Source organism: Melanostigma gelatinosum (assembly GCF_949748355.1).
Source record: "Melanostigma gelatinosum genome assembly, chromosome: 17".
In the NCBI taxonomy this organism is placed as follows: domain Eukaryota; kingdom Metazoa; phylum Chordata; class Actinopteri; order Perciformes; family Zoarcidae; genus Melanostigma; species Melanostigma gelatinosum.
Genome location: NC_136650.1, coordinates 2,164,834 through 2,190,607, shown reverse-complemented (window position 1 = coordinate 2,190,607; position 25,774 = coordinate 2,164,834). Strand labels below are relative to the sequence as shown.

Sequence of the window (25,774 nt, the reverse complement as noted above, 5' to 3'; positions counted from 1 at the left end):
CTCCGTTGATCTGGGCTTGATGGTCAGACAGAGCCTCTTCTCAGTGAAAGACACATGAAAGCACCTACAGGACTCTTGGACTGTGAGAGTCCCTGGTCTGATGAAATCAATATTGAACAGTTTGACCTTAATTCTAAGCATCAAGAAACCAGGCACCACTCATCAGCTGCACAACACCGTCCTAACAGTGAAGCATGGTGGTAGCATCATGCTCTGGGGGGTGGTTTTCTGTGGCCCCTCCACAGGAAAGCTGAATAGTGCAAAGTATAGAGATATCCCTAATTAAAACCTGGTCCAAAGATTAGCCGTGTGCAGAAACAGGTGTACACTCATAAGCAATCGCATGATTCTTCTGTGGGAGATAATAAAAATAGCCACATTGGCTATGGACTGTACTTGTCTAGTTCTTTTCTAGTCTTCCGACCACTCAAAGCGCTTTAACACTACATGTCATCATTCACCCATTCATACACTGATGGGCAGGAGCTACCATGCAAGGTGTCACCTGCCCACCAGGACTCTATCCAACATTCACACACCGTATGCTACGTAGCTACGGGAGCAATTTGGGGTTAGGTGTCTTGACCAAGACATTAGCCAGAAAATGGAAATTCACCACGATCAACTCATCATAATCATATTCAGAACTGTTTATTGCGAAGTACATTACACATACAAGGATTTTGACTTGGTTAATGGTGCATAATAATAAACAATGAACACAGTGCAATCATCAGGACATAATTTAAAAATAGAAACATTCAAATTTACAATAAAATATGCTACACAAACAAACATAGCAGTACTTTAAAACAAGTATATTGTAAAAGTGTCAAGTGTATTTAAATATAGAAACATAGAAGGGATGTGCAAGGGAGTGTAACGGTAGCAAATTGTCCTGGGGGTGTAAGAGTCAGAGTCAGTGGGGGTCCCGGGCTTCAGGTCAGTATTTAGTAGATGCACCTTTGGCTGCAATCACAGCACTGAGTGTGTGTGTGTGTCTCACTCAGGCTGGCACATCTGGACACTGAGATTTTTCTCTATTCTTCTTCAAAACAGCTCACGCTCTGTCAGGTTGCTCAGGGATCGGGCGTGAACAGCTCTTCTCAAGTCCAGCCACAGATTCTGGATTGGATTGAGGTCTGGGCTTTGACTTCCACTCCAGAACATTCACCTTGTGGTCTTTGAACCGTTCTGTGGAGCTTTTGCTGTGTGCTTGGGCTCCTTGTCTTGCTGGAGAATAAATCTTCTCCCAAGTCGTAGTTCTCTTGCAGACTGAGTCAGATCATCCTCCAGGATTTGGGGATATTTCTCTGTATTCCCCTCTACCTTTACAAGCCTTCCAGGGCCCGCTGCTGAGAAGCATCCCCAGAGCACGATGCTGCCACCACCATGCTGCACGCTGGACATGGTGTCTTTGTGCTGATGTGCAGTGGTTGGTGTTCATCAAACATAGCGTCTAGTCTGATGGACAAAAAGCTCAATGCTTGTCTCATCAGACCAAAGAACCTTCTTCCAGTTGACCGTGGAGTCTCCCACATGCCTTTGGGTGGATTCTTTCTACACTGGCTTTCTCTTTGCCACTCTCCCACACAGCTTGGACTGGTGAAGAACCCGGGCAACAGTTGCTGTCTGTACAGTCTCTCCCATCTGAGCCACTGAAGCTTTGAACTCCTTCAGAGTGGTCCTCGGTGTCTTGGTGTTCTCCCTCATCAGTCCTCTTCTTGCCCGGTCACTCAGTTTGTGAGGACGGCCGGCTCGAGGAGATTTAAACAGGTGCCACACTCCTTCCATGTCTTCATGATGGACTGAACTGAACTCTGTGGGAGGTCCAGTGAGTTGGGAATATTTGTGTAGCATCTCCTGACTTGTACTTTTCAATGATCTTTTCTCTGAGTTGCTTGGAGTGTTATTTTGTCTTCATGTTGCAATTGTAGCAGGAATACTGATGAACCAGAGACTGGACCTCCCAGACACAGGTGTGTTTATACTACAATCACTTGACACACATCAACTGCACTCAGGTCATCTCCATCTCACTACTTGTCACACTGCTGGCATCTACTAGCTGGACTTCTGTTGAGTTAGGTCAGTCACTTTGAAGAAGGTGAATATTTATGCAAACACTTATTTTACACAATATATTTTTAATTAATTGACATTATTTTGTAAAAATCTGTTTTCACTTTGACATGAAAGAAGCTTTTTTTGCAAATTCATGACAAAAAAGCCAAATTATACTGACCATGATTTCATGTATAAAAGCAACAAAAGGGGAAAACATCCAAGGCGGTGAATACTTTATCGGCATTGTAACCACGATTTATGTAAACCTGTGAGGAGAGAAAGCACAAAGAATCTGAGGAAGAAGCAAAGTTAGTAATGAGCATTAATGGGACATGAATTCATACAGAAGGAGAGAGAGAAGAGGAGAGAGGAGCTCCGTGTATCAGGAAGTCCGCCTGAATTTTGGAATGTCATGTCGGTAAAAAGACCGAGCAAATTAGTGCAAAGCAATTCCACTCAAACCCCCCCCCCCCTTCTCTTGTATGCAGATCATATCTTATCTCAATATATTATAAAATAATAAACAATATATCCACCACTTGAATCGTTGTTTTAGGTATGTATATGTCATTCTTTTCTTTTCTTTCTTCTTCCGCCTTCATGTGTGCTGAAAGGCTCAATTCATTCACGTGTATTTGAGGATGCTGATGTACGTTTACAGCATGTGGACACACCCAGTGCGTGTGTCATAAGAGCTTGAGGAAGCCGAAGCTGAAACACTGCTGCTACACACTCACTCAGTCAGTGCTCAGCAACAGAGCAGCAGTGTGTTCTTGCTCTCAGCCATCCCACCCTCATCCTCAGAGCCTAACATAGCAGCAGCAGCAGCAGACATGGTACTCCACCACAAAGAGTTCACCAATGCAGGCAAGACAGCTGGCCTGCAGATTTGGAGGATCGAGAATCTGGAGCTGGTCCCTGTGCCAGAGAACTTCTGTGGGATTTTTTACACTGGAGATGCTTATGTGATTCTCTACACTGTCAACCAGAAGACCAGCTTTTTCTACCACTTGCACTACTGGCTGGGTAAGTGAATAAAGCCCTGGCCCTTCATATTTGGGTCATGAGAAAGAAATGGTGTAGAAAAAGTCCTCCTGGGTAAGAGATATATATCACATCTCACTCTAAAGAAACACTCTGCAGCTTCAGGCACGTAGTGAGGAAAGCAATGAAGATGTATTATCTCCATGATCAGGCTCGGGTCAAACTTCAGTTTAAATATTGGTTTAATGAATTAAAAATGAAAGAGACACTGCGTACTCAAATGAGTTTGTTGAGCTGTAAACTATGACTGTACTGTGAAGACACACGTTCACATTTCTTACCAAATTCAGGAAAAATCTGCATTTTATGTTTCTTCAAGCACAAAAGAATTCACTTGTTGTCGTAGAAGATTCACTTTAAAACCAACAGTTGGTATATTTTTCTAATTTCTTCCTCTCCCCTTTAATTTGTGCAATAAGTCAATAATTGGTTTGCCCCTTTATTGGACCATAAACTAATATTTTTTTCAATAAAATCTACCCAGGAAACCTCTGGTATAGAAGGATATGAAATTCAACAATTCTCTTCCAAATGATAATTAATTCAATGACACGAATAAAACACCAGCAAAAGAACTCCTCAATGGTGGGTTAAAAAATGATTTGGCTAAATTGGAGTTCTTTAAATATAAGGAACAAGAAACTGACTTGATGCACAAACTTGACCTTTTAGTAACAAAAGAAAATTTGTCTTTGGAAGAAGAACTCAAATGAAAGGACATCCAGCCACAACTACATAAAATGTATTTAGGTCTGGCAAAAGAAGCATTCATTAGGTCAAGAGCCAAATCTCTAGGAAAGGGAAAAGAGCACTAATTATTGTTTTGCTCTTTAAAAGGTAATCATTAACTGCTCTTTGGTTTAAGATTGAATGTGTGCAAATGTGACTTTTTGTCTCTCCATAATTGTGACGATTGTGTAATTGGAAATACAATAAAAGGTCTTTGGAGACCTTTGGAGGTCTTTCTTTTCTTTTCATTCGATAAAGCGGGCACATTAACCAGCAGGGAGCGAATGCTAACTGTTCACAAGTGAGTGAAGTAGCATACAAGCAGCATGCGCAATACTGGGAGAAACAGACAAAAGGGGCCAGAGCGAAACAACGACAAGGTGTTAACAATAAGGGACAGAAATGTTCCAGATGTGGCAGGGTGCATGCTAAAGAGGACGAATGTGCCGCATGTGATGCAGAATGCCATAAGTGTAAAAAGCGGGGACATTTTCCAGCGGTATGCCGTTCCCGTGTGGTCATTAAGGTCACTGCACCCTACGAGGAAGGAGACAGTGGACATGTTCATTTCCTGGGAGAAAATACAGATGTGGATGACTCAAACAAGGCATGGACGGCAAAACTGCCTGTGCAAGACATTTAAATAGACTGAAACGACTGAAAACTGGTGCAACCAAATTAGGCAGGCCAGGTAGAGTCAACTGTAAGGGTTACAGCTACTTCTGAGTGGAAAAAGCAAATGTTCAGGTTTAAAGTAAATGTGATAAAGGGGCCACATGGCAGCAACCTGCTGAGCCATAATGTAGCTATTGCTATGGGCTTAGTCAAGCAAATAGAAGAGATCAAAAGCACAGAGCAGTTGAGTGAGGCCAGCCCAGCAGATATAGGCAGGCTGAAGATAAAGCCTATCAAAATCAGACTGCAGGAGGACGCTGTACCGGCAGTGTGACTACTGCAAGGCGTGTGTCGGTGCCGATGCTCACTAAAGTAAAAAAAGAACTGGACCGCATGGTAGCCAGTGGCGTGATAGAGCCAGTCAAGGAGCCCACGAGTGGTGTGCTCCGATGGCTGCTGGGTTAGGGTTAGGGTTACTTAGGGGGACGAAGGCAACTGGTGCCTGCGACTGCCCAAACCCAAGAAGAACAAAGACCAGCCAAGGATATGCGTTGATCTAAAATGCCTGAATAAGGCAGTGACGAGAGAGAAGTTTATTCTGCCTACCATAGATGACATCCTACCTAAACTCACAGGCGCAAAAGTGTTTTCCCTTTTGGACGCAGCAAGTGGTTTCTGGCAGATACCACTAGACAGAGAGAGTGACAAACTCACTACCTTCATAACTCCCTTTGGAAGGTATTTCTTTAATAGACTGCCATTTGGAATCACAAGTGCACCAGAAATCTTTCAACGTGAAATGATCAAGATCAAGAAGGCCTGGCGGTTTACATGGACGACATCCTTATTTATTCAGACTCGGAAGAAGTCCATGAGGTGAGACTCCAAAAGACTCTGGACACACTGGAGAAAGCTGGTTTGAAGCTGCCATGACAAATATATCCTGTGTCAGTGATGACTCAAGGACCTTGGACACTGCATTGATGAGAATGGCATTCGGCCAAATGAGGCTAAGGTCAAGGCCATCACTCAGCTTGAGCCACCAAACAATGTCACTGATCTGAGAAGGATCCTGGGGATGATACACTATTTAGGCAGGTACCTGCCAAACCTGTCTGAGGTCACCAAACCCCTCAACTACTCAAAAACGATGTGACATGGGCATGGAGGGCAGTGCAGGAGGAGGCCTTTAAGAAGGTAAAACAACTCATCACAGAATCACCTGTACTAGCACTCTACGATGTGAGCAAGCCTACCATTATCAGTGCAGATGCTAGTAGTTATGGCTTAGGTGGAGCTCTGCTTCAGAAACATGATGAACCGTAGCGTTTTGTTCCAGAACACTCACTGATGCTGAGCAGTGCGAGTGTCTGGCTGCAGTGTGGGCCTGTGAGAAGTTTTCCAGGTACCTCTATGGACTAGACCCCTTTACTCTACAGAGCAATCACAAGCCACTTATTCCCTTGATGAACTGTAAAGATCTCGACTCAGTGCCTATGAGGTGTCAGAGAATTTTACTACGTATGATGCATTACAACCCTACAGCTGTGTATGTGCCGGGGAAACAACTTATCACAGCAGATACACTGTCTACACATCCCCAGGCTATTGCCACACAGGAAACGCAGAGCTGACCAGTGAAATAGAAGCCTATGAGAAAGCAATCCACGAGTCATGGCCCATTTCACCCACCAAGCTGGACGTGGTCAAACAACAGACCCTACAGGATGCAGAACTGCAGATGGTTCCACGCTACGTGATGTCAAGGTGCTGTTAAGGTGCCTGACAAGGTAAAAGCCTATTACACTTCCAGACATCACCTCTCAGTTTCAGAAGGACTGGTGTCGTATAATGGTAGAATGATAGAATGATTTCAAACTAAATATTGGAAAGACCAAAGAGTTGGTCATTGATTTTAGAAGGAAGAAGGAGGAGGTCTCCCCAGTGACTATTGCAGGTCAGCAGATAGAGATAGTCCAGTCGTATAAATATCTGGACAGTAAATTAAACTGGAAGAACACTGATGCTGTTTTAAAAAAGGCTCAGTCAAGACTCTTCTTCCTGAGGAAGCTCAGATCCTTTGACATCAGCAGGAAGCTTCTTCATGTTTCTATCAGGGGATCTTGCTAGTGTTCTTTTTGATGATGTGCTCTGCTGGGGGGGCGGCATCACTACGGATGATAAAAACAGGATCAATAAGATGATCAGAAAGGCTGGCTCAGTGATTGGTCTAACCCCAGACTCACTAGAAATCACTGTTGAAAAGCGAACAAGGGCCAAGTTAAAAACAATTGTCTTGTTTGAAGGCCGTCCACTACACGGTGTCTTCAATGGACTCCGAAGCTCATCGAGTGAGAGACTCAGGACGCCTCAGTGTTCTACTGAACCACTAAGAAGGTCTTTCGTTCCAGCAGCAGTCCGATTCTTTAATCAACACCTTTTGAGGTTTTTATCTTTCTGATGGCGATCATGTTTTATATGGCATTGTCTGGTGTTATTTATCCTTTGAAATGTGTTTTTGTCTGCTGTGTACTGTGGACTTATCCTTTGTAATGTGTTTTTGTCTGCTGTGTACTGTGTTGTTGTGGACTGTGGACTGTGTCGTCTGTATGAGTTTTTGGGTGGAAATGAGTTTCCCCACTGGGGATTAATAAAGTTTTCTAATCTAATCTATAGAATAGTAGTGCCACGGATGATGAGGTCTGAGATATTACAGCGCATACATGATGGGCATCAAGACATGGTGAAGTGCCGGGAGCTGGCTAGGTGCAGTGTGTGGTGGTCCAAGCACATCCAGGACGCTGTCAGCACATATAAGGACTGTCAGGAGTCAAAGCCGACACAGAAAAGAGAACCTCTGATCACTACCCAGTTCACTACCCAGTTATGCAGCCAAATCCAGGTCAAAAGTTTTGATCATTTGAAAAAAAAATTTAGCCTGTAAGTTCAAGTTGTGGTCTTGAACATTGAAAAATACAGCAATGTATTCAAAATAAAAATAAGTGAATGAAACATTTTTTTGGGTTGAATATAATGTTGATTCAGGTGTGGATTTTTTTTTTTCATTTTTCACTTTCATTATAAATTATTTTTTGATATTTGAGGTCTTATATTTTTCAGTTTCAGATTTTATATTTTCAGATTCAAATCTTATTTAGTTCTAACTGGCAGCGAGCCACCCAGCACTGCGTAGCTCAATGCAGATCTGTTGTTACACGCTTTGTTTCTATTTATTGGACGCTCACTTTGAAAGCACTGCAATGGACAAGGAACAGCTGATTGGTTGCATTACAATGAGAAGGTCTCTTAACGATGCCTCCTCATTTCACCAGACAATTCAAGAGGTGGCAGGAGGGAGAATGCCATGGAGCTGCTTTGTTGACAGAGCACGGCCCATGCTTTTAGTGCATGTCCGTGCATGTGAGTGGCCCCACGTTAGCTCACAGCTGTTGAGAGCCAATCAAAATGCTCCCTATCTCAGATCTTTAGATGTGTCAGTCCACACTGAATCTGTGAGATGCCCCCCCCCCTGCCCCCCCCCCCCCCACACACACATTTTTTTACGCTTTTATGGAAGCGGAATCTGCATCCAAAGCTGTTTAAGTACTTGCCTATGCCTATATAAGCAAAATATGGCTTTCAAATGCATACATTGATGAGTACACAGTACACACACAGTACTGTAGAATGTAGAATGCGTTGCATCTGAGGTTTTGATCAGTGACCGTACTTCCTTCCTGAAACTCTCCATTTCCTCTGAGAGTATAAGTCAATACGACTAAGATGTTTTCTTGTTCTTGCCTTCTAACTGAGAACCCATCCACATTAATAATTTACTGTTATACATGCAAATGGACACCTCCATATCCTTCCTGTCACTGTGTGTAAAGATGAAGCACTTTTCATGCATCATGTAAATGCAGAGCGACTTGTGAGGAACGTGTTGCTGGCCCTGCTGTCAGACACTAACACTCATAAGCTGTATTCCAGCCATCAGTCGGAGAGGATGAGAGCCCTACAACCAATTTGACATCATACTGTTCATGTATTGGTACATTGTCACCGTGGACTATTTTTGTGTGATGAAACTTCAAATAAATAATGTAAATTTCACACAAAGAATAATCGAGTTTTTGAAATGATAAGTGTCTTTCAAGCTAAAATGAATGAGCCAAAACTAAATAATTGGTTTACAAATGTTGCATTTATGTATCTATCACCTGTACACATCACATGCTTTTGTTTGAGGTATTTTGAGTTATTCATTTAAGCAAGATTGTTTTATCCACACATATTTTCTTCTGTAGTTTTCTTTCACTTTCCATTGTAGACTGGAAGCAACACTTTCTGTGCTGATCGAAATTCTTAAAACAGACACGAGGGAGCAACAGGTGGACCATAGGGGTGATATTAAAAAAGATATTAAGAAAAACCTTGTGCAAAAGCAGTTTGACAGCTTCTCATTGTGCTGACAGGGAAAATGGCAGAACCAGTTTGTCAGTCTTTAAGGCAAGCCTCAAGTCCTTGAAGGTAGATGCCAGGTTCCTGACTGTTAACCATGAAATGACATGCTGGCCTCTGAGCATTTTCCTTCCCAAATTGTGACCGCCTTAAGACCTTAAACGGACATTCAAGTAGTGTTGAGATGTAAGGCCTGTCAGGTGTCGTCTTTATCTATTTCCCAGGTTAACACTTGTCTGCTGGTTTTGCTTTCAGATTACAAGACAGGTAAACCACAGACAACTTTAGGGAGCCTGTGCATTTGTTGTTGTCTTTGCAGCACAAACTTAGCTCCAAGTCTGACTTATATTTTTGATAACCAAGGAAGTAATGGCAGCTAGGGCAGGTGTTGTAGTATAAAGTCACAACGTCTTCATAGATAGCAGGTGGTAGGGGAAATATAAAAATAACATTTGAAAAAAAAGAACATTAAAAAAAGAAAATTCCAATTACCAATTATTTGTGTTAGAAATAGATGCATTTTTCATTGTCCTTCATTTGAGCATGTGCTTGTTCTGTAAAGGAAAGGAGTGCAGCCAGGATGAGAGTGCCGCTGCAGCCATCTTTACGGTGCAACTGGACGACTACCTGGCGGAGAGCCAGTCCAGCACCGAGAACTGCAGGGGGTCGAGACAACAGCCTTCGCCAGCTACTTCAAGGGAGGGATCACTTACAAAGTGTGGATCATTTTCATTACTGGTCCGAAAATGCAATCAAGTGACTTGTGCTGGACATCTTGTACAGTTGTGACTTTACTCTGAAATATAGTAACTGTTATATTTGCTTATACTGGCCTTTTACTAACGAACACTTCAGTAGCACCCCCTACATTTTCATATTTCTAATGTTAGGTAGATATTTGTGTCTGATGTTTGTGAGATTAATCATCCTCCAGAGATCACAGAATATTTCTTTTCACGCAGGTGCAGACTGTGCAGTTGGCTGTAGTCTTTGCTATGTCTTCAAGTGCAACTTTTTGGCCAAGAGATTCAATTTAAACTATTATTGACAATTTTTATATATTGCTAGTTTGCTGTCTGTCTGTCTGTCTGTGTTGGTCGGTCTGCCATTTAGTCACTAATAGATAGATTGTCAAGAAATTCGATTCACTCATGAACACCGAGGATAAATCCTGATGACTTTGCTGATCACCTGACTTTTCCTCTGGCTACACTATAAGGTTGAACGTTTAGATTTTGGAGTGAAATTTCTCAACAGCTGTTGGATGAGTTGCCATGAAATTTGATGATCCTCTGAGGCCACGTCCACACTACTCCGTTTCCATTTGAAAACGCATATGTTCTGCTACGCTCACACTGAGCGTCCACACTACGCCGGCGCTTTCGAGCATCGAAAATGGAGGAGTTTGAAAACGCTCCCGAGGACGGATAAGTTTGAAAACAATGACGCCCACACCCGCGTTCGCTACTTGATTGGTTCTTAGCAGTCATGACGTGTCCTTCTCTGATTGGTCACTCCCCTATCACGTGACCCGTACCTGAAAATCACAAACAACATTGATTATCGATCGACAACCAGGTTCATTCAACATGGACAACTGATTACAGGCGTTGCTGACCGTGTTGTCTTTACTAGCAGCTGCTGTTCAGTTAAAGTCTGCATTATTACGGAGGAATCAGCTGTTAGTGGAGCGATTAGTGAGCAGCGTGTCCAGCGGCGTCATCAGACCTACGGCGCGGACGTCTGAAGTCACGGTTAGCGGCTTTAGGGAGGGTGATGGACACTAAACAGGACTTTCCTTTTCTTATTAATGCTATTTTGTTGTGCACAACTATTGTGAAGTCCGCAGATAAAATGTAAAGGAACAAAACATGGATTGCTCTCCAGTAGGACAGAGACTTCAGCCACCAGCAGAGCTACGAGTGAGAACAGACAACGACGCAGAGGAAACGAGTGAGAGACGTGTGTTGACCACATTTATGGACCATAATCTCGTCAACTTTATGTATAAGTGTTAATATTAAAGTAAATTTGATATGTGAGAGCAAGACCCACAGCGCTGTAACTAACGTTAAGTCTGAAAAATAAAACTTCTAAAACTTTCCACGAAATGTGTCTGTTTGAGTTCACAGAGGAAGATTTTAGAGAAGATCTTAAGTATCAAACACAACTTTTCATTTTTAAAGACTACTTTATTACTCTGTCGTATTTTTTAACTCAGCAACCTATCTACTTCCTGTCTACATCGACACCCACCCGCATGCCCAGTGTACGTGAAGAGTCACGTACAGATATTTCTTTTCAGGCGTTTTAGTCTGGACGGAGATCTTTTAGAAAACGATGCTGAAACGCCAGGTGGCCGGAGTTTGAAAACGAAAACGGAGTCGTGTGGACGTGACCTTATCATCATGTCAATGTTTTCAATTATCCTGAGAAATATCTCCATATGTCATCTCTGCTCGATGGATTGGCATATCTGGTGCATATGTAAGCACTGTCTTATCACACTTTGGAATGATATAAGGTTATTTTCAAGGAGTAGAGGAATGAAAAAAACATCACCTGCTTACTTAGAACATAGTGGAATTCATTTAACAATGACACTAAACATTCAGTTCTTTCTTTGTTTTCCCCTTATTGGGAATATCAGCGTCTTATACTTGCCCCTTCAACCAACTCAGGTTGAGGGGAAAATAAACCACAAACAAAATGTATATCTCTGAGAAAATGAACCAAATCAAATAAAACCAATGTTCATGTAATCCGCAAGTAGATTATTTTTCCTGTTAAACGGAGTGTGGTGGGATCACAGCGTTCATCTGCACTATGTGATGATGGTGAATCAGTCTGTTGTATGCCCATTGGAGATTTACCCAACGAAATCTCACAAATCATCGGGTACAAAATAAAACAACCTGCAGCAGCACAGCATCCTTTGATTGTTCTCTTTTCAATGAAAATATTTCCAGGTCTGGAGCTAATATTCAAAAATCCAAATGAATGAATTGACAGTTCCTGCAAGCATTCACTGGAGAATGGAATACACAAATCATAAAATACTTGATCGAACTTTGGCACAGCCTATCGAGCTGCTAGCGTGGCTGCAGAATTCTGTTGTCTTTGGTCAATGGAGAGTTGTAGAATGTCATCATTCTAGTACTGCACTGTACTTCCACTGTACCCTAAATACTACTCACGGGGTGTTGCAATCTGACAAGTGAAACCCGGAAGACACGTGAATTTGTTTTACAAGTATAATTACGTGTTACGTGTTATTTTAAGGAAAAATGTTATCTTTATAAGCATTAAATATTATCTTAGCTATCATGAGCTCTATGGTAAAATTATATTGACAGTATATATTGACCCATAAACCTGTTTGCAGGATTATACTTGGATCCAGGGAACAGTGACTAATGGGGCAGAAGAATAAGCAAGTCTAAAGTAAACAGAGAAGTGGAAGAAGGTTGACAGAGTTCTCTGCCCCACAGACAGGAGGTGTGGCCTCAGGTTTCCACCATGTGGTCACCAATGACCTTTCAGCAAAGAGACTCCTACACATAAAGGGCAGACGCGTGGTCAGGGCCACCCAGGTCCCTCTCAGCTGGACCAGCTTCAACAGTGGAGACTGCTTCATCGTTGACCTCGGAGGTGTAAGGACACAGGATTCTCTTGCTGTATGTTTGCAGTTGAAAGGTGAAGCAAACTGGAGAGACACATTGTATGTTGACAGTGGTTCCCTGTCTGTCTGTATGTTCACCAATCTGCAGAAGATCTATCAGTGGTGTGGATCCAAGTGTAACAAGTTTGAGCGACTGAAGGCGGCACAAGTGGCCAGAGGTATCCGTGACAACGAAAGAAATGCCCGTGCCAAGCTGGTGGTTGTAGAAGAGGGAAGTGAACGGTCCGCGCTCACTAATGTGAGTCTCAGATTCTTTTGTCATACATTTCTCTTCTTTTTCACAGACATGTCTCATGATATGTCTGTGAAAAAGGAAAAACTATTCATTCCATAATCATGATAAATAGTAAATGATAATGGGTGTGAAACGTAGACTGTATAAAACATAGTCCCCTATGACGTCACCCATGGGTTTCTGAAGAGCCAAAATTAAGCTCAAAGTGGCTGGCTCCGGCCGTCGTCATCTTGGCAGTGACGACACAGCCTGACCCCTGGCTAATCCATGAACAGGCAAAGAGTAGGAGCGTGGATGAAGCTGAGTTGGGCTGAATAAAGCCTGGTTGCTGAAACACGCCCAACTAGGTTGAAGCTACCAAGCTAGCTAAGGCTAACAAGCTAGGCTGTTGCTAACCAGCTAATCTTATCGCTGTGGTCTTGTTGCTCCTGATATTAAATAAAACAATTGTAACAAGACTCCTTCATTCAACCAATCAATTTATTTGTGGCATGAAATCATTCAAGGTAATGTTACAACTCCTTCAGTTTGTGCATTAGGGTTAATGTTATTCTCCATAAAGCAAACGCCTCCTTTTTTCTTGGCGAAATGGTAAATGGATGCACTTGTATTTCTCTTTTCTAGTCTTTCCGACCACTCAAAGCTTTAACACTACATGTCATCATTCATCCATTCATACACTGATGACGGGGGCGCCCATGCAAGGTGCCACCTGCTCATCAGGACGAACTAACATTCATAGGCACAGCTATAGGAGCAATCTGGGGTTAAGAGTCTTGCCCAAGGACACATCGACATGGACTAGCGGAGCCGGGGATCGTACCGCCGATTCTCTGATTGAAGGACGACCCGCTCTAATACTGAGCCACAGTCCCCGAAGCCCTCTGTTCTGTCAGATAAAGAAAAAGAGAAGTGTTTCAACGGCATTCCGTATTCCAGGTTTAGCCAAGTTTCATGGACACTACAGCTCCTGATATCTCAGTGAAAGCTGATGCCGGTGGTATGGAGGTCACCCAGGAGCAGCTCCATCATCCAGCACATTGGCCAGCAGGATGTTTGCACAGCAAACCTTATTTGTCTGACATTTGCATGAAAGATTCTCCAAAACACAAACACGTTAAGTTTCGTGACTTGATTTCGCCGTGTTAGCAGACAGCTGTGATGGCAGCCACCTGTCCCTCAAAGCAGCCATGCCCTTAATTATGCATAACTTTAAGCCTCATTAGAATTTAAACAGGTGAGTTGTTATATAAATTCAACTCCTGTACAGTTGTCATGGACAGGGATCTCCCCCCTTACGGACTCACAGACTTTGAGGCGCGCTCCCGCGAAGTCCGTGAGGGTTCAGTTCTGTCCCACTGTCAGATCATCGAGTGTTTGAGTCTCTGGCAGACATCTTGAGCCCTTTATGAACCCTTTCCATAAGTCACATAGGATGCTGACTTAGCCGAAGGGAATTACCCACAAATCATTGCAATGTGACGTTAAACACGGGGTATCCAGTGGACGCATGGAGACGTAAAAAAAAAAAAGGTAAACAAAGAGGACGGTGTTCAGCCTGGAATATTAAATGTACTCAGAAACATTAAGGGATAAAGATGGAAGATAAAACACATGAAATCAGAAGATATTTATTCATTTATTCATCAAACATTTGATTTTGTCATTGAAGCCGTTTTGACAAAAACAAGTAAATAGATGATATGAATGACCTCATCTAGTGAGGAAAGAGCCTGAAGACGTTCAAATCAGGGAGTACAACGTATAAAATAAATACACACAATTTTCATCATATTTGTGGACGTTGTCATGGTAACGTGATATGTTGCAGCAAAGTGCTGTCCCGTTCATATTTACACCATCTCAAGCCCTCACAGTCTCACACTCAAACACCTACCAGGTGACGTCAGTAAGTCCTTGAGGGTTCAGGGTTTGAGGCTTTAGGGGGACGCTGGGACTGGGCACAAAATCATGTAAAGTTAGGCTTTTTAACATGGAGGTCTATGGAGATTCACTCCCTTTTAGAGCCTGCCTCAAGTGGCCATTCGATGAGCTGCATTTTTTTACCCTTCCGCATTGGCTTCATTTTTCAGCCTCAGAGATTGTGCTGCCGTTGATACAGCTGCTGCATGTAAAACTCTGAATGCGGTTGTCCCTTCTCCACAGATCTATTTACGTTGCAAGGAAAGGTGAAACTAAAACAAGACATCTAAAAATCATATTTAACACTGCTTGTTATTAACACATACAGATATACACAATACAAATTGTCAAGAAGAGTTGAGCTCACAGAGAAAGCCGCCTTGGATACATGCATACACGTTCAGGGGAAAGACAGGATATAAAAGCACGAAGCATATACTCAGAAATCAAGAGTTAAAGTGTATTCAAAAGAAAAGGTTTATGATCATTATATAACAAATGTTTAATGCATAGAGTGATTTAACAAATGTAAAAACTGATTATGATAATGTTCTGTGTACCGGAGCTGAGATGTGGAAAAAGTGTGTCATAGGGTGTGTCAGCAGACCGAGTGAGTCAGGAACAGATGCTTTTGGGTGTGGGTCGGAAAAACAGTCATGAGACATGGAATTCTGCTGCAAGAGATGACTCATACTCCCACGAGGGAAAGGTCTGGCGGTCCGGAGACAAACGTACACACAAAAAGGTGGGGTGAAGATCATGTGTTCAGGATAGGTGGGGGGAGAACAGATAGCCCAAATCAAGGATAAAAGGAGACGCTTGCAAGCCCCAAACTGGGATTTCTACATGAGCTGTCCAGACGCTCTGAGAAGACGATACGGACGATTGCAACTGAAGTATTCGAGGACTTCGTCTCGGTTCACGGAAAGAAGACCGCTGTCTGTGGACAAAGAATTGGAAGACGGAGATTTTCCTCTACCCACTGCTCGACTTTAACAACTGAACAACGGAGGAACGCCGCCGCCCTAGAAAGACTTTGTACAGAGCCTTGTGGACTGTTGGCCGAACTCCGCTGCAAAGAGCAGGAGGTGTCCGAGGGTCCGGCCGGACCATCGCTCCTAACAACTCCAAAAGAACCTTTTCATCGCACCTTTGGAAATCCAGCTCCAACCGAGCCGTCTCGGCATCTAAAAACCAATGAGTATAACCTGAGAAGAAAATTAAAGTAACGAATCAAGTGTAGTGACGTTTTATGTGAGCTGTAGCTTAACCCTTGCAAACTAACTAAATATAACCTGCAATAAATATCTAATCTGCATTTAAAGTAAAATTCTCAAGTGCATTTATTTGCTCAAGTAGTAAAAAGTTCCTCGTGGCAGTAAAAAGTTAAATCCATTGTATGTCTAACAACTGAGTTCTGTAAGGTTATCCTAGAAGACCGAATCCACTTAACAATCCCTTACGGTTTTAGAAGTAATCCTAGCCATTAAAACCTAAACCTGGCATTTACCAAGAGCACGGATCCAGAAGAGGGAAGCTGCCATAACCGACGCGACTGGTAGGAGCGCCCGGGGTCAGGGTGGCCCCTCGACCGAGTGCACTCAGACCGGAGGAAGCAGGGTAGACGTCGGGAGTAACGGCAGTTAGAAGAGCCAGGAGAGTTCCCTCGCAAGAACACCAGCTCGACAATCTTTTAATAGAGAGCTGAGTCAGTAAGTAGCCCCGTATCGGGCCAGAAGTACCCCAGGATCTAACAAAATATACCAACTCAACCTTCAGTATGAATTAAATCCTATTCGTTTTACTGTTACATCTTTCATGTATTTATTGTATATTTTACCTCAAATATATTATGTGGCATGGTATTTTAACTTGTTCATCTGTTTATTGTAATTATTGTTATATGAAGTTCCAATGGCGTCTAGGAACAGTGTAGTCATTAGCAATAGTAACTTAGTCGATTTTTAGTTCACATAATGTAACGTCTGACAAAATACGACAGAACTACAGAACTACAGAACTACAGAAACACTTAAAAATACTTCATATTTACTTAGTTCTAACGATACAGAGGTTGCCGCTTGGTGTGAACTCAAGGCCAACTTTGTCACGATCAGGCTTTGCCTTGTGTGTTCTGTGTGTTTCTTTCTGTAGCTTCTCACTCTACCTGTCAGCCACTCCCTCAGCACCAGTCTAACTCAGCTACTCCCTCAGCACCAGTCTAACTCAGCCACTCCCTCAGCACCAGTCTAACTCAGCCATTCCCTCAGCACAAGTCTAACTCAGCCATTCCCTCAGCACCAGTCTAACTCAGCCACTCCCTCAGCACTAGTCTAACTCAGCCACTCCCTCAGCACCAGTCTAACTCAGCCACTCCCTCAGCACCAGTCTAACTCAGCCATTCCCTCAGCACCAGTCTAACTCAGCCACTCCCTCAGCACCAGTCTAACTCAGCCACTCCCTCAGCACCAGTCTAACTCAGCCACTCCCTCAGCACCAGTCTAACTCAGCCACTCCCTCAGCACCAGTCTAACTCAGCCACTCCCTCAGCACCAGTCTAACTCCCTTCACCTGTCCCTGATCACTAATCAAGCACTCCCTCATCAGCACACCTCTCCTTACCTGTTCTAGCCACTATTTAAGTCACCCACTGCCAGGTCATTGTTTGTGTTCATACCTACCCGCCCGTTTTTGCTCGGCCTGTTCCCGGTTTCCCCGTCTGCCTGCCCTGCCGGATTTCCCCCCTCGTCTCTTGTCTCGTCCTTGGATTCCCTTTGTGTGCGTTATTCATTAAAACCCTTTTCTCACTACGTCTGACTGTCTGCGCTCCTGAGTCCTCATGAGTCCTCATCATGCCCCGTGACAATCTTACGAACTTGTTAAAGAAATAATGTTAAATCAAGGTTCACATGTTAGCTTTTGCAAACTCTGTTCACTGACCATAAGATACACTTATTTGCGTTTTTTCTGAAAGTATGATGTTCAGATTGTTCATGCTGTGAGTAGAGAGCTGTAGTCAGGATGATGTTAGCCTAGCTTAGCATTAAGACTGAAGGCAGAGGGAAAAAACTAGCCTGCTCTGTCCAAACCTCTCAAGCTCACTGATAACATCTCCACAGAAATGTAAAGCAGCATATCAATTTGTGGTTCTATTTTTTGACAAACAGTAGTGTGTCCTCCTTCCAGGAGTTCTGTGCAGTGTCTCAAGCTAATTGACAGGTTCCGCCAGTGAGCACATGATTTGGTCTCTGTACACTGCAGAGTCCAGAGACTATGATACCAAACCTGGTATCCTCACTCTCACACAGCACACACTGCACCTGGCTGCTTATTGCTCAAGATATTTCTGTGTGTGTATGGACTAAAACAAAAAAGCTACAGTGGGTTCATCGGTGAGTATTAGAGGTGTTGGTAGGTGTAGATATCTACTTTGGACAGAGAAAGGAAGGCTGTTTCTTCCCACTTCCAGACTTTATGCTAATAGGCTAACCAAATCCGGACTAAAGCTTTGTATGTAAGAGACATTGGAGTGGTAGCTGTGGTGGAAATTATTCTTATTTATTTCCCTGTAAGAAATAAATGTGATGATAAAGCTCTCAAAAGTCTTTAAGTGTTTTATTGAACAGACACTTAGAATATTCAGCTGAATGGATAGAGCTCTTTCCCTACTGATGGTCCGGAGGTCTAACCACAAGTCAAAGTAGTATATGCTTCACACAATCTGCACATTATTTTGATATCACGTCATCACTTGTGACTGAGCTTCCCCATCCGTACATCCTGTCTGATCGGTACTGCGTATGTGGAACTTTCTGCAGAGATGGGAAAGAAGCGCGGTGGCTCACTGATTCCATCATCAGCTCCAGAAAAACGTTTTACTGCTTAAATAATGTATGATGGAAGTAGCATTAACGACTGAGTCATCATTCTTGCTGGTATCGGGAAGAAAGAAATTGTATAAAAAATGATGTACTTGTCAAATCATTTTTTCACACTAACATGTCCTTGGAGTCAAACCAGAACTCTCAGATAATGATCAGAGAATGTGATAATGATACAGAGGCAGACGTGTTCAACAGGAAAATAGCCAAACTATACATGGTACAGTATTCACTCATACAAAATACCAGAAGTTCAATTCAACTCCTGTCTTCCTAAAGATCAAACAGACACGAGAATCTGAACATTAATTGAACACAGAACATTTTTGGAAGGATTGGCAGTTGGCTGATTTAGCAGGAAGTGATAAGAACATAAATACCCAAATTACTTGTATACTTGTCATGGAATATTATGGATTCTTTGAATCACATCAGATGAGAAATCTTATCTCATGCAGTTTATCAAGTGGGGTGCTGCTCTGTGACATGGATATACATTATTTTAAAATTATATCTAAATCTGCATAATTCCATACAATAAAGAGTTCTGTTGAAAATAGGACCATGTACAACATGGTGGATGATGGGAGTGGACACACACAGGTGACTAAATATACAAGAAGTTCACTTTTAAAACCACGCCATGGTGCAATGTTGAAGAAACAGCTGAGAAGCCTTGACTTCCAGTCATGAATTGCTGAAGTCTCTTTGGGGCACAAAGCATGCATTTCCCTCTACCTCGTTCATCAAACTAGTTGTCCATTACGGGGTTACAGAACCCATGTTACTGGGATGAGCAAATGCAGAGCCATTGGAGATTGTTGACACAAGTTAAAACAGTGGTTACCTAGGTGAGAGTCCAAACACCATCATGCCTATATCACAAAGTAATACAATGATAGGCAATACACGACAACAATATGGCCAGATCATGTACAGTATATTGATCTGGTGTTGCAGTGATGAAATCAATGGGAGAAATCTGAAACTGAACTCTAATACAAAACTGTTTTTGGTGTAAATTCAGTTTTTGGAGTTGGTGGAGACCAAAGCATAGCTAAAAGAAGAGTAGAGATACATGAATTAATCAGATGGATACAAACATGACTCCAATGGCATGAAAATGTTGCTCTTTGCCTTCTTGATGTTGGCTGATGTCAGACAGAATTGTCAACAAGTTCAACTCTGTTTCCATCTTCAGTCTGATATTGCCTTCATTAATCTATTTCCTTGGGGGTTGGGGGTTTTGATATCTGCTGACATTATGACTAGAGACCATATCCGTCAGAATCAAACAGCGTTTTAAATCGACAGGTGATGTATTATTCAGCAGCCCAAACACCAAAGAGAGTGAAGGAGTGAGAGATGTCGGGGTCTCCCTTATAGACCTGCCGCTGTCTGTCCTGGGAGGATTTGTGTAAATGTTTTACATTACTTGTAGGGTGGAAGATTCACAGTGTTGTAGAGACGTGGCAGTCAGAGCATTGTGTTACAGTTACAGACACAAATGAGGAAGAGGAGCGAAAAGAAGAGAAGAAGGACCGTGAAACGGCAACAAAGACACCACAGAAAAGAAGCTGTGCCAGAGAAAAGGAATGTTTCCCAGACATTGAAGCAGAGAGTCACTTTAAATTGATTTCGAACAGCCTCAATAGCAGCATAAATGTCGTGTGTACCGGTCTTCAATCTTGTTATTATTACTGACAACAATTGACAACGGCTTTAGTCCCGCTTGACATAATCGGCTACTCATTAGTCCCCCCGCTGCGCTTATTTGTTGACACAGAGCTCTGGACCCAGGCAATATGCTGAATGTGCCAACGGGCAACGGTTTGCTAACACATTAGCCAAAAAGAGCTTTCTACGCTGTATGTCAGATTTGGTGTTTAGACCTTGATCTGCTGCCCCAAAATGGCCACAAAAGTTTATTTTCTGGCCCCTGGTGGGGGGAAGATTGGGGAGTGTGCTTTTGACTTGAACCATAACTTCATCTGAAGTCATTAGAAATAATAGATCTGCAGATTGGCTTGTGATGAATACACTAGCCCAATGAGAAAGCAATTACGCACCTTCAGCAATAATATGTTGCCAGAATTCTCTCTTTGACACTATCCTTACATGTGGCTCTTCAAGTGGTGAATATTGTTTCCATCTGTTATATCTGGAGGGTGGAGAGCAGTGGCAGAGTTCCTGTCGACCCAAAGGGCTACGGTCAGTTCTACGGGGGGGGGGGGGGGGGACTGTTACATCATCCTGTACACCTACGGGAAGAGGCAGATCATCTACACCTGGTATGACACCATTCACTGAGCTGGTTTTTCATAAGCAACAAAGAGTTTCACTTCCTGTAATATGGTCTGATGCTCTGCACCAAGCTTCCTGATATATGTCCATCATATCTGTGGTTTATTAGCCGAGCTGAGGGGAACTGCAGGGTTGATAATTCTCTGTTGTTCTGTCACTAAGACGACTCTCACATCACAATTATTTGCTTGATCATTGTTGATGTAAAATATAAAAATATAACTAACTTTGTCTTAAAGCTTTACTCAGCATTGTCACATGTCTCTTCTGGCCTGTAGGCAAGGAGCCAGATGCTCTTTGGATGAGCTAACAGCTTCGGCCTTCCTGACCGTAGAACTGGATCGTTCACTGGGAGGGCATGCAGTTCAGGTACAGTCAGTGTGAAACATAATAAAACACATGTGCAATGGACGCCTGAAATAGCTCATGAATCTGTCTCTCTGCCTAATTAAGTCAAATGTGGTTTGCAACGCTTTGTCACACGAAACGGTAATCCAGTAAACTACATGCTGAGTGAATGTCTTAGTTTATCACAAACTGCAGCTCGGTTCAAATGTTAATGAGCAGACTTCAGAAGTGCTTGCAGGTGGATTTGTACAGAGCCAGGTTAGCTAGCTCCCCCTGTTTCCAGTCTTTATGCTAAGGTAAGCTAACTGTTTCCCTGGCTGTAGTTTCAAAACGAATAAGCATATTTCCTAAAAGGTCAAACTATTCCATCAACAAAAACAGCACACACAATACAATAACACTGCTCAAAGTTCAAAAACAAACAGAAACCAAGACTTAGAGGCGGTGTACTGTAGGATTAAAGCAACAGAAAGATAAAAGTTTTGGCATCAATTTTCTTTGGAATTGCCCACAGATTGTGTGTGTGTGTGTGTGTGTGTGTCATCAGGTCAGAGTGTGCCAGGATAAAGAGCCCCCACATCTGCTGAGCCTCTTCAAATCCAAACCCCTCATTGTATATAAGAGTGGTACGTCACGCCTCAGAGGCCAGACCCCCCCACCTCCAACCCGACTCTTTCAGGTACGACGGAACCTGGGCACCATCACCAGAATCGCTGAGGTGAGCATTTACAATGGTTTACAATGGAAATAGATATTTATAATGGGCATTTTGTCAGTTTTCAGGTAAAGGTGTTGGATGTCTCATATGTTTCAGGTTGATGCCAGGGCGTCCAGTCTGAACTCTAACGATGCCTTCCTGCTGAAGATGGCTGATGGCCGGGGCTATCTGTGGATGGGCAAAGGGGCCAGTGAAGAAGAGGAGAAAGGAGCAGACTACATGAGTAAAGAGCTGAACTGCAGCAGCAAACACGTCATGGAGGAAAATGAACCAGGTCATCACATTTCATTTCCATACGTAAAACACAAAGACCTTCTGCTGACGGGGGAGTTTGGATGATGATGAAATTCAAACAAACAACATGAGTGACAGCTGTGACTCAAAGCCAGTAACACTGGTACTAAAATAAACCTGTGAAGTCAGCCAGCATTGGTTGTGCATGGCTAGCATGCCTGTGAGTACAGAGCTGCTGCAGCAGGATGTAATGATTTAACACAGGATGTGTCCGACAGCTGGACTAGTCCTGCCTGCCTATCTGCACCTATACGCATAGTTGGGCTATTTATTTCAGAATTATTTATACTATAGGCAAACAACCTTCCATATTTTGCAAAAAACAGAAAAATACCTCTGTCAACAAGAACATAAGCAGGAACAAGCATGAGAAGAATGTGTGCTGTGTGAAGTCAGATGGCAGCTGGGTATTTACTGCGTGATGCAACAGAGCAGAGAGCTAGCTACGGATCTGGTACGCCACCCACCATCAAAGCGACCACACCCTTAACTATGCTTAACTTTAATCTTGATATCATTTAAACAGGGGAGTTCATTAAAGATTCATCAAATGTCATTCAATGTCAGTGTGTGTTTTATGTTGCAGATGATTTCTGGGCAGCATTAGGGGGGAAGACAGAGTACCTGACCTCAGCGAGACTAGACAGTCAGACCATCACTCACCATCCTCGTCTGTTTGGATGTTCAAACAAAACCGGCAGGTTCATAGTAAGTCTTTCACCTACGTCAGAGGTCTTCAACAGGGGGACCGCGACCCTTAGGGGGTCCGCGGAGGTACTGGTCGTGAAATGTTTGGTTGATTAGACAACGATTTTTTTTAGGCATTTTTCCATGACCTGCTTTAATCCCAGGTGATAATCATTGTGTTTTGAAACAACAGTTACCTGTTGGTTCCTCATGTGATCAGTAGAATCACTGCAGTGAGAATGGGATGTTGTGCAGCAGTATTGTAACCAGTGCCATCATGTGTGCAGATTGAGGAGGTTCCAGCAGAGTTCACACAGGATGACCTGGCTGAAGATGATGTGATGCTGCTGGATATGTGGGACCAGGTACTGTACACAGCTGTAGCAAAGGTTAGGTCATCTCTGGACAAACTCCACAGTCACTCTAATGTCCTGTTGCAGGTGTTTACGTGGATCGGAATGGATGCCAACGAGGTGGAGAGGACTGAATCCGTAAAATCTGGTGAGCTTTTGGATTTGTTGCTGTTTTAGTTGCGTTGTTGCACCAGCTGTTTATCTCGATGCGCCCAACTCCCAATAATCACATAACAGCAGCAAATTTACATAGCAATTTTGTTTTGCAGATTTACTGGAAATTCTGTAAAAACGTGCCTTACATTTGGATAGAACCTTGATTATTGACTGGAAGCACTTGAAGATGTTATAAATGTAATTTTAGGAGAGAGGGAGACTCTGAAAAGGAATGAAGCACCATGCTGCCTGCACTAAGGTTTAATATACTCTATTACAGTCAACTGTCAGTTACATGCTTTCTAAGCCTGATCTGTAGGACTGAGTCTGAGTCCCTGCAGGGTCCACAAAACACGTACCGCTCTCTCATCCATTCATCAGGGGTGACTGTGGCTCAGTGCTACAGCAGGGTCGTCCTTCAATCAGAGGATCGGCAGTTCGATCCCCGTCTCCGCAAGTCCATGTGGACTTGTCCTTGAGCAAGAAAATTAACCCCAAGTTGCTCCTGTAGCTGTGCCTACGGGGTGTGAATGTTAGTTCGTCCTAATGGGCAGGTGGCTCCTGTCATCAGTGTGTGAATGGGTGTGAATGGGTTAGTGATGACGTCTAGTGTTGAAGCTTAGAGTGGTCGGAACATTAGAAAATAACTGTACATCCATTTACCTTTCATGTCTTTTAGCTTACCACAGAATTTGTCTTCGTTGAATTTCACTTGTATAAAACGATAACCTCTTACTGCCACATGAGGTCACTACTAGCATGGGACACCAACTTATTGGCAACACCACCCAGATGTAGCCGTTTGCTACAGTTACTCTTCGTCTCCCCTGCAGCCAAACGGTACATAGAGACTCCTGTGGTGGTGGTGAAACAAGGCCATGAACCTCCCACCTTCACAGGCTGGTTCCTGGCCTGGGACCCCTCCCACTGGGACTCTGTCACCAGGAGCATGAAGTCCATGCGTCTTTAGATTCAGAACATACAGATATATTGATCCACCCATGACAACTGAAGTAGGTTCCTTTACATAACCAGTGTGATCAAATAAAGACATTCAGTTGTTTTCTGTGGCATTTGTAATTGAACATTGTGTTTGTACTGTTATTTTACCACATGCAGGCACAACCTTCACATTGACATATAATGACCCCCTTACTGTCAGTCTCTGACATGTTGGGAAGGTTGGGAATCTCTGGTCTTTGATTTGTTGTTGGAAATACTGAAGCTACTTCAGAATAATTCTTATAAAATGATTTTATTTGACATGTTGCTTGTATCCAAATTACTATAATAAAAGTGAAGTGATATAAGACATGAGATTGATGTTGATCTTCTAATCTCACTGTTGGTAACAAAGGGAATAAGTGTATTTCCCATAAATGTTGAGCTATATTCCTTTAGAGCATGTCAGCCAGTCATTCTGGAGAACAGTATATTTTCTGATGACACTCTCTTGTTGGACTAAGTACAGATACATTAAGTTAGCTAGGACCCACTGGAAAGACCTTTCCCGCTCACCTCTATTTGAGATTCAAGTGATTATGAATTGATATTATGAATTGACATATCAGTTATTTATGTAGATTCATTGCATCTGCTAAAAGGATGAATAATTCTGGCGACTGCAACAATCGATATGACACATGTTGGATAAGATTGCATCAGTTCCATTAATTATCTTCATGATATAATCTGGAGGTTTCACAACTTCTGAAGCATCCTTCATTTCATTTTGAGCTTTAAAATGATGTTCAAAGTAAACTCTGCATTATAAATTACACTTTGTGATTGTGTAGAAAATATTATTATATTAACAATATATAAAAAATATATCAATAATGTCTAAATAAAAAACATTGCATAAGAAATTTCACTCTCAAGGTCAAAGACTCAAAAACTGCTTTTCTGAGTCCACATTTAAAGCAGAAAGCTGAAGAAGACACATCAGTAATCAAAATGTGTGATGTCACGTGTGATCTAATTTGACATTTTTTATACTTTCACTTTGCCAAACCTACAAATCTTTCCAACACATTGACGGAGTTGAACGTCTCATACAGAATGTTGTGATGTATGAGCACAGGTTTGGAAATGATTTCTGAGCATCATGTTCAAACGTTCTTGACCATATTTGAGCCCATAGATGTTATTTCAGGATCATACTTCAGCCATTACATGTTCATATCAAACTACTGGCAACATTGGGATTCAATAATTCTTGTTTTGGTAAAACGTCATAGGTGTTACTATTACAGTACCGTGTGCGTCCACTAGAGG

The 25,774-nt window shown here is 42.6% G+C and overlaps 1 protein-coding gene across 1 annotated transcript; it reads left to right on the top strand.

Moving 5' to 3' along the window:
• Positions 1-2,900: 2,900 nt before the first annotated feature.
• Positions 2,901-24,467, top strand: LOC306791103 (scinderin-like; the record flags this gene model as incomplete). Its single annotated transcript, XM_079287729.1, is given in 16 exon segments — positions 2,901-3,093; positions 9,479-9,541; positions 9,544-9,632; positions 12,408-12,569; positions 12,687-12,836; positions 18,777-18,857; positions 19,181-19,240; positions 20,797-20,868; positions 20,870-20,928; positions 21,220-21,310; positions 21,837-22,007; positions 22,104-22,281; positions 22,888-23,009; positions 23,276-23,353; positions 23,429-23,489; positions 24,331-24,467. Coding segments are annotated over 16 exon segments (1,767 nt in total).
• Between the last annotated feature and the right edge of the window lie 1,307 nt (positions 24,468-25,774).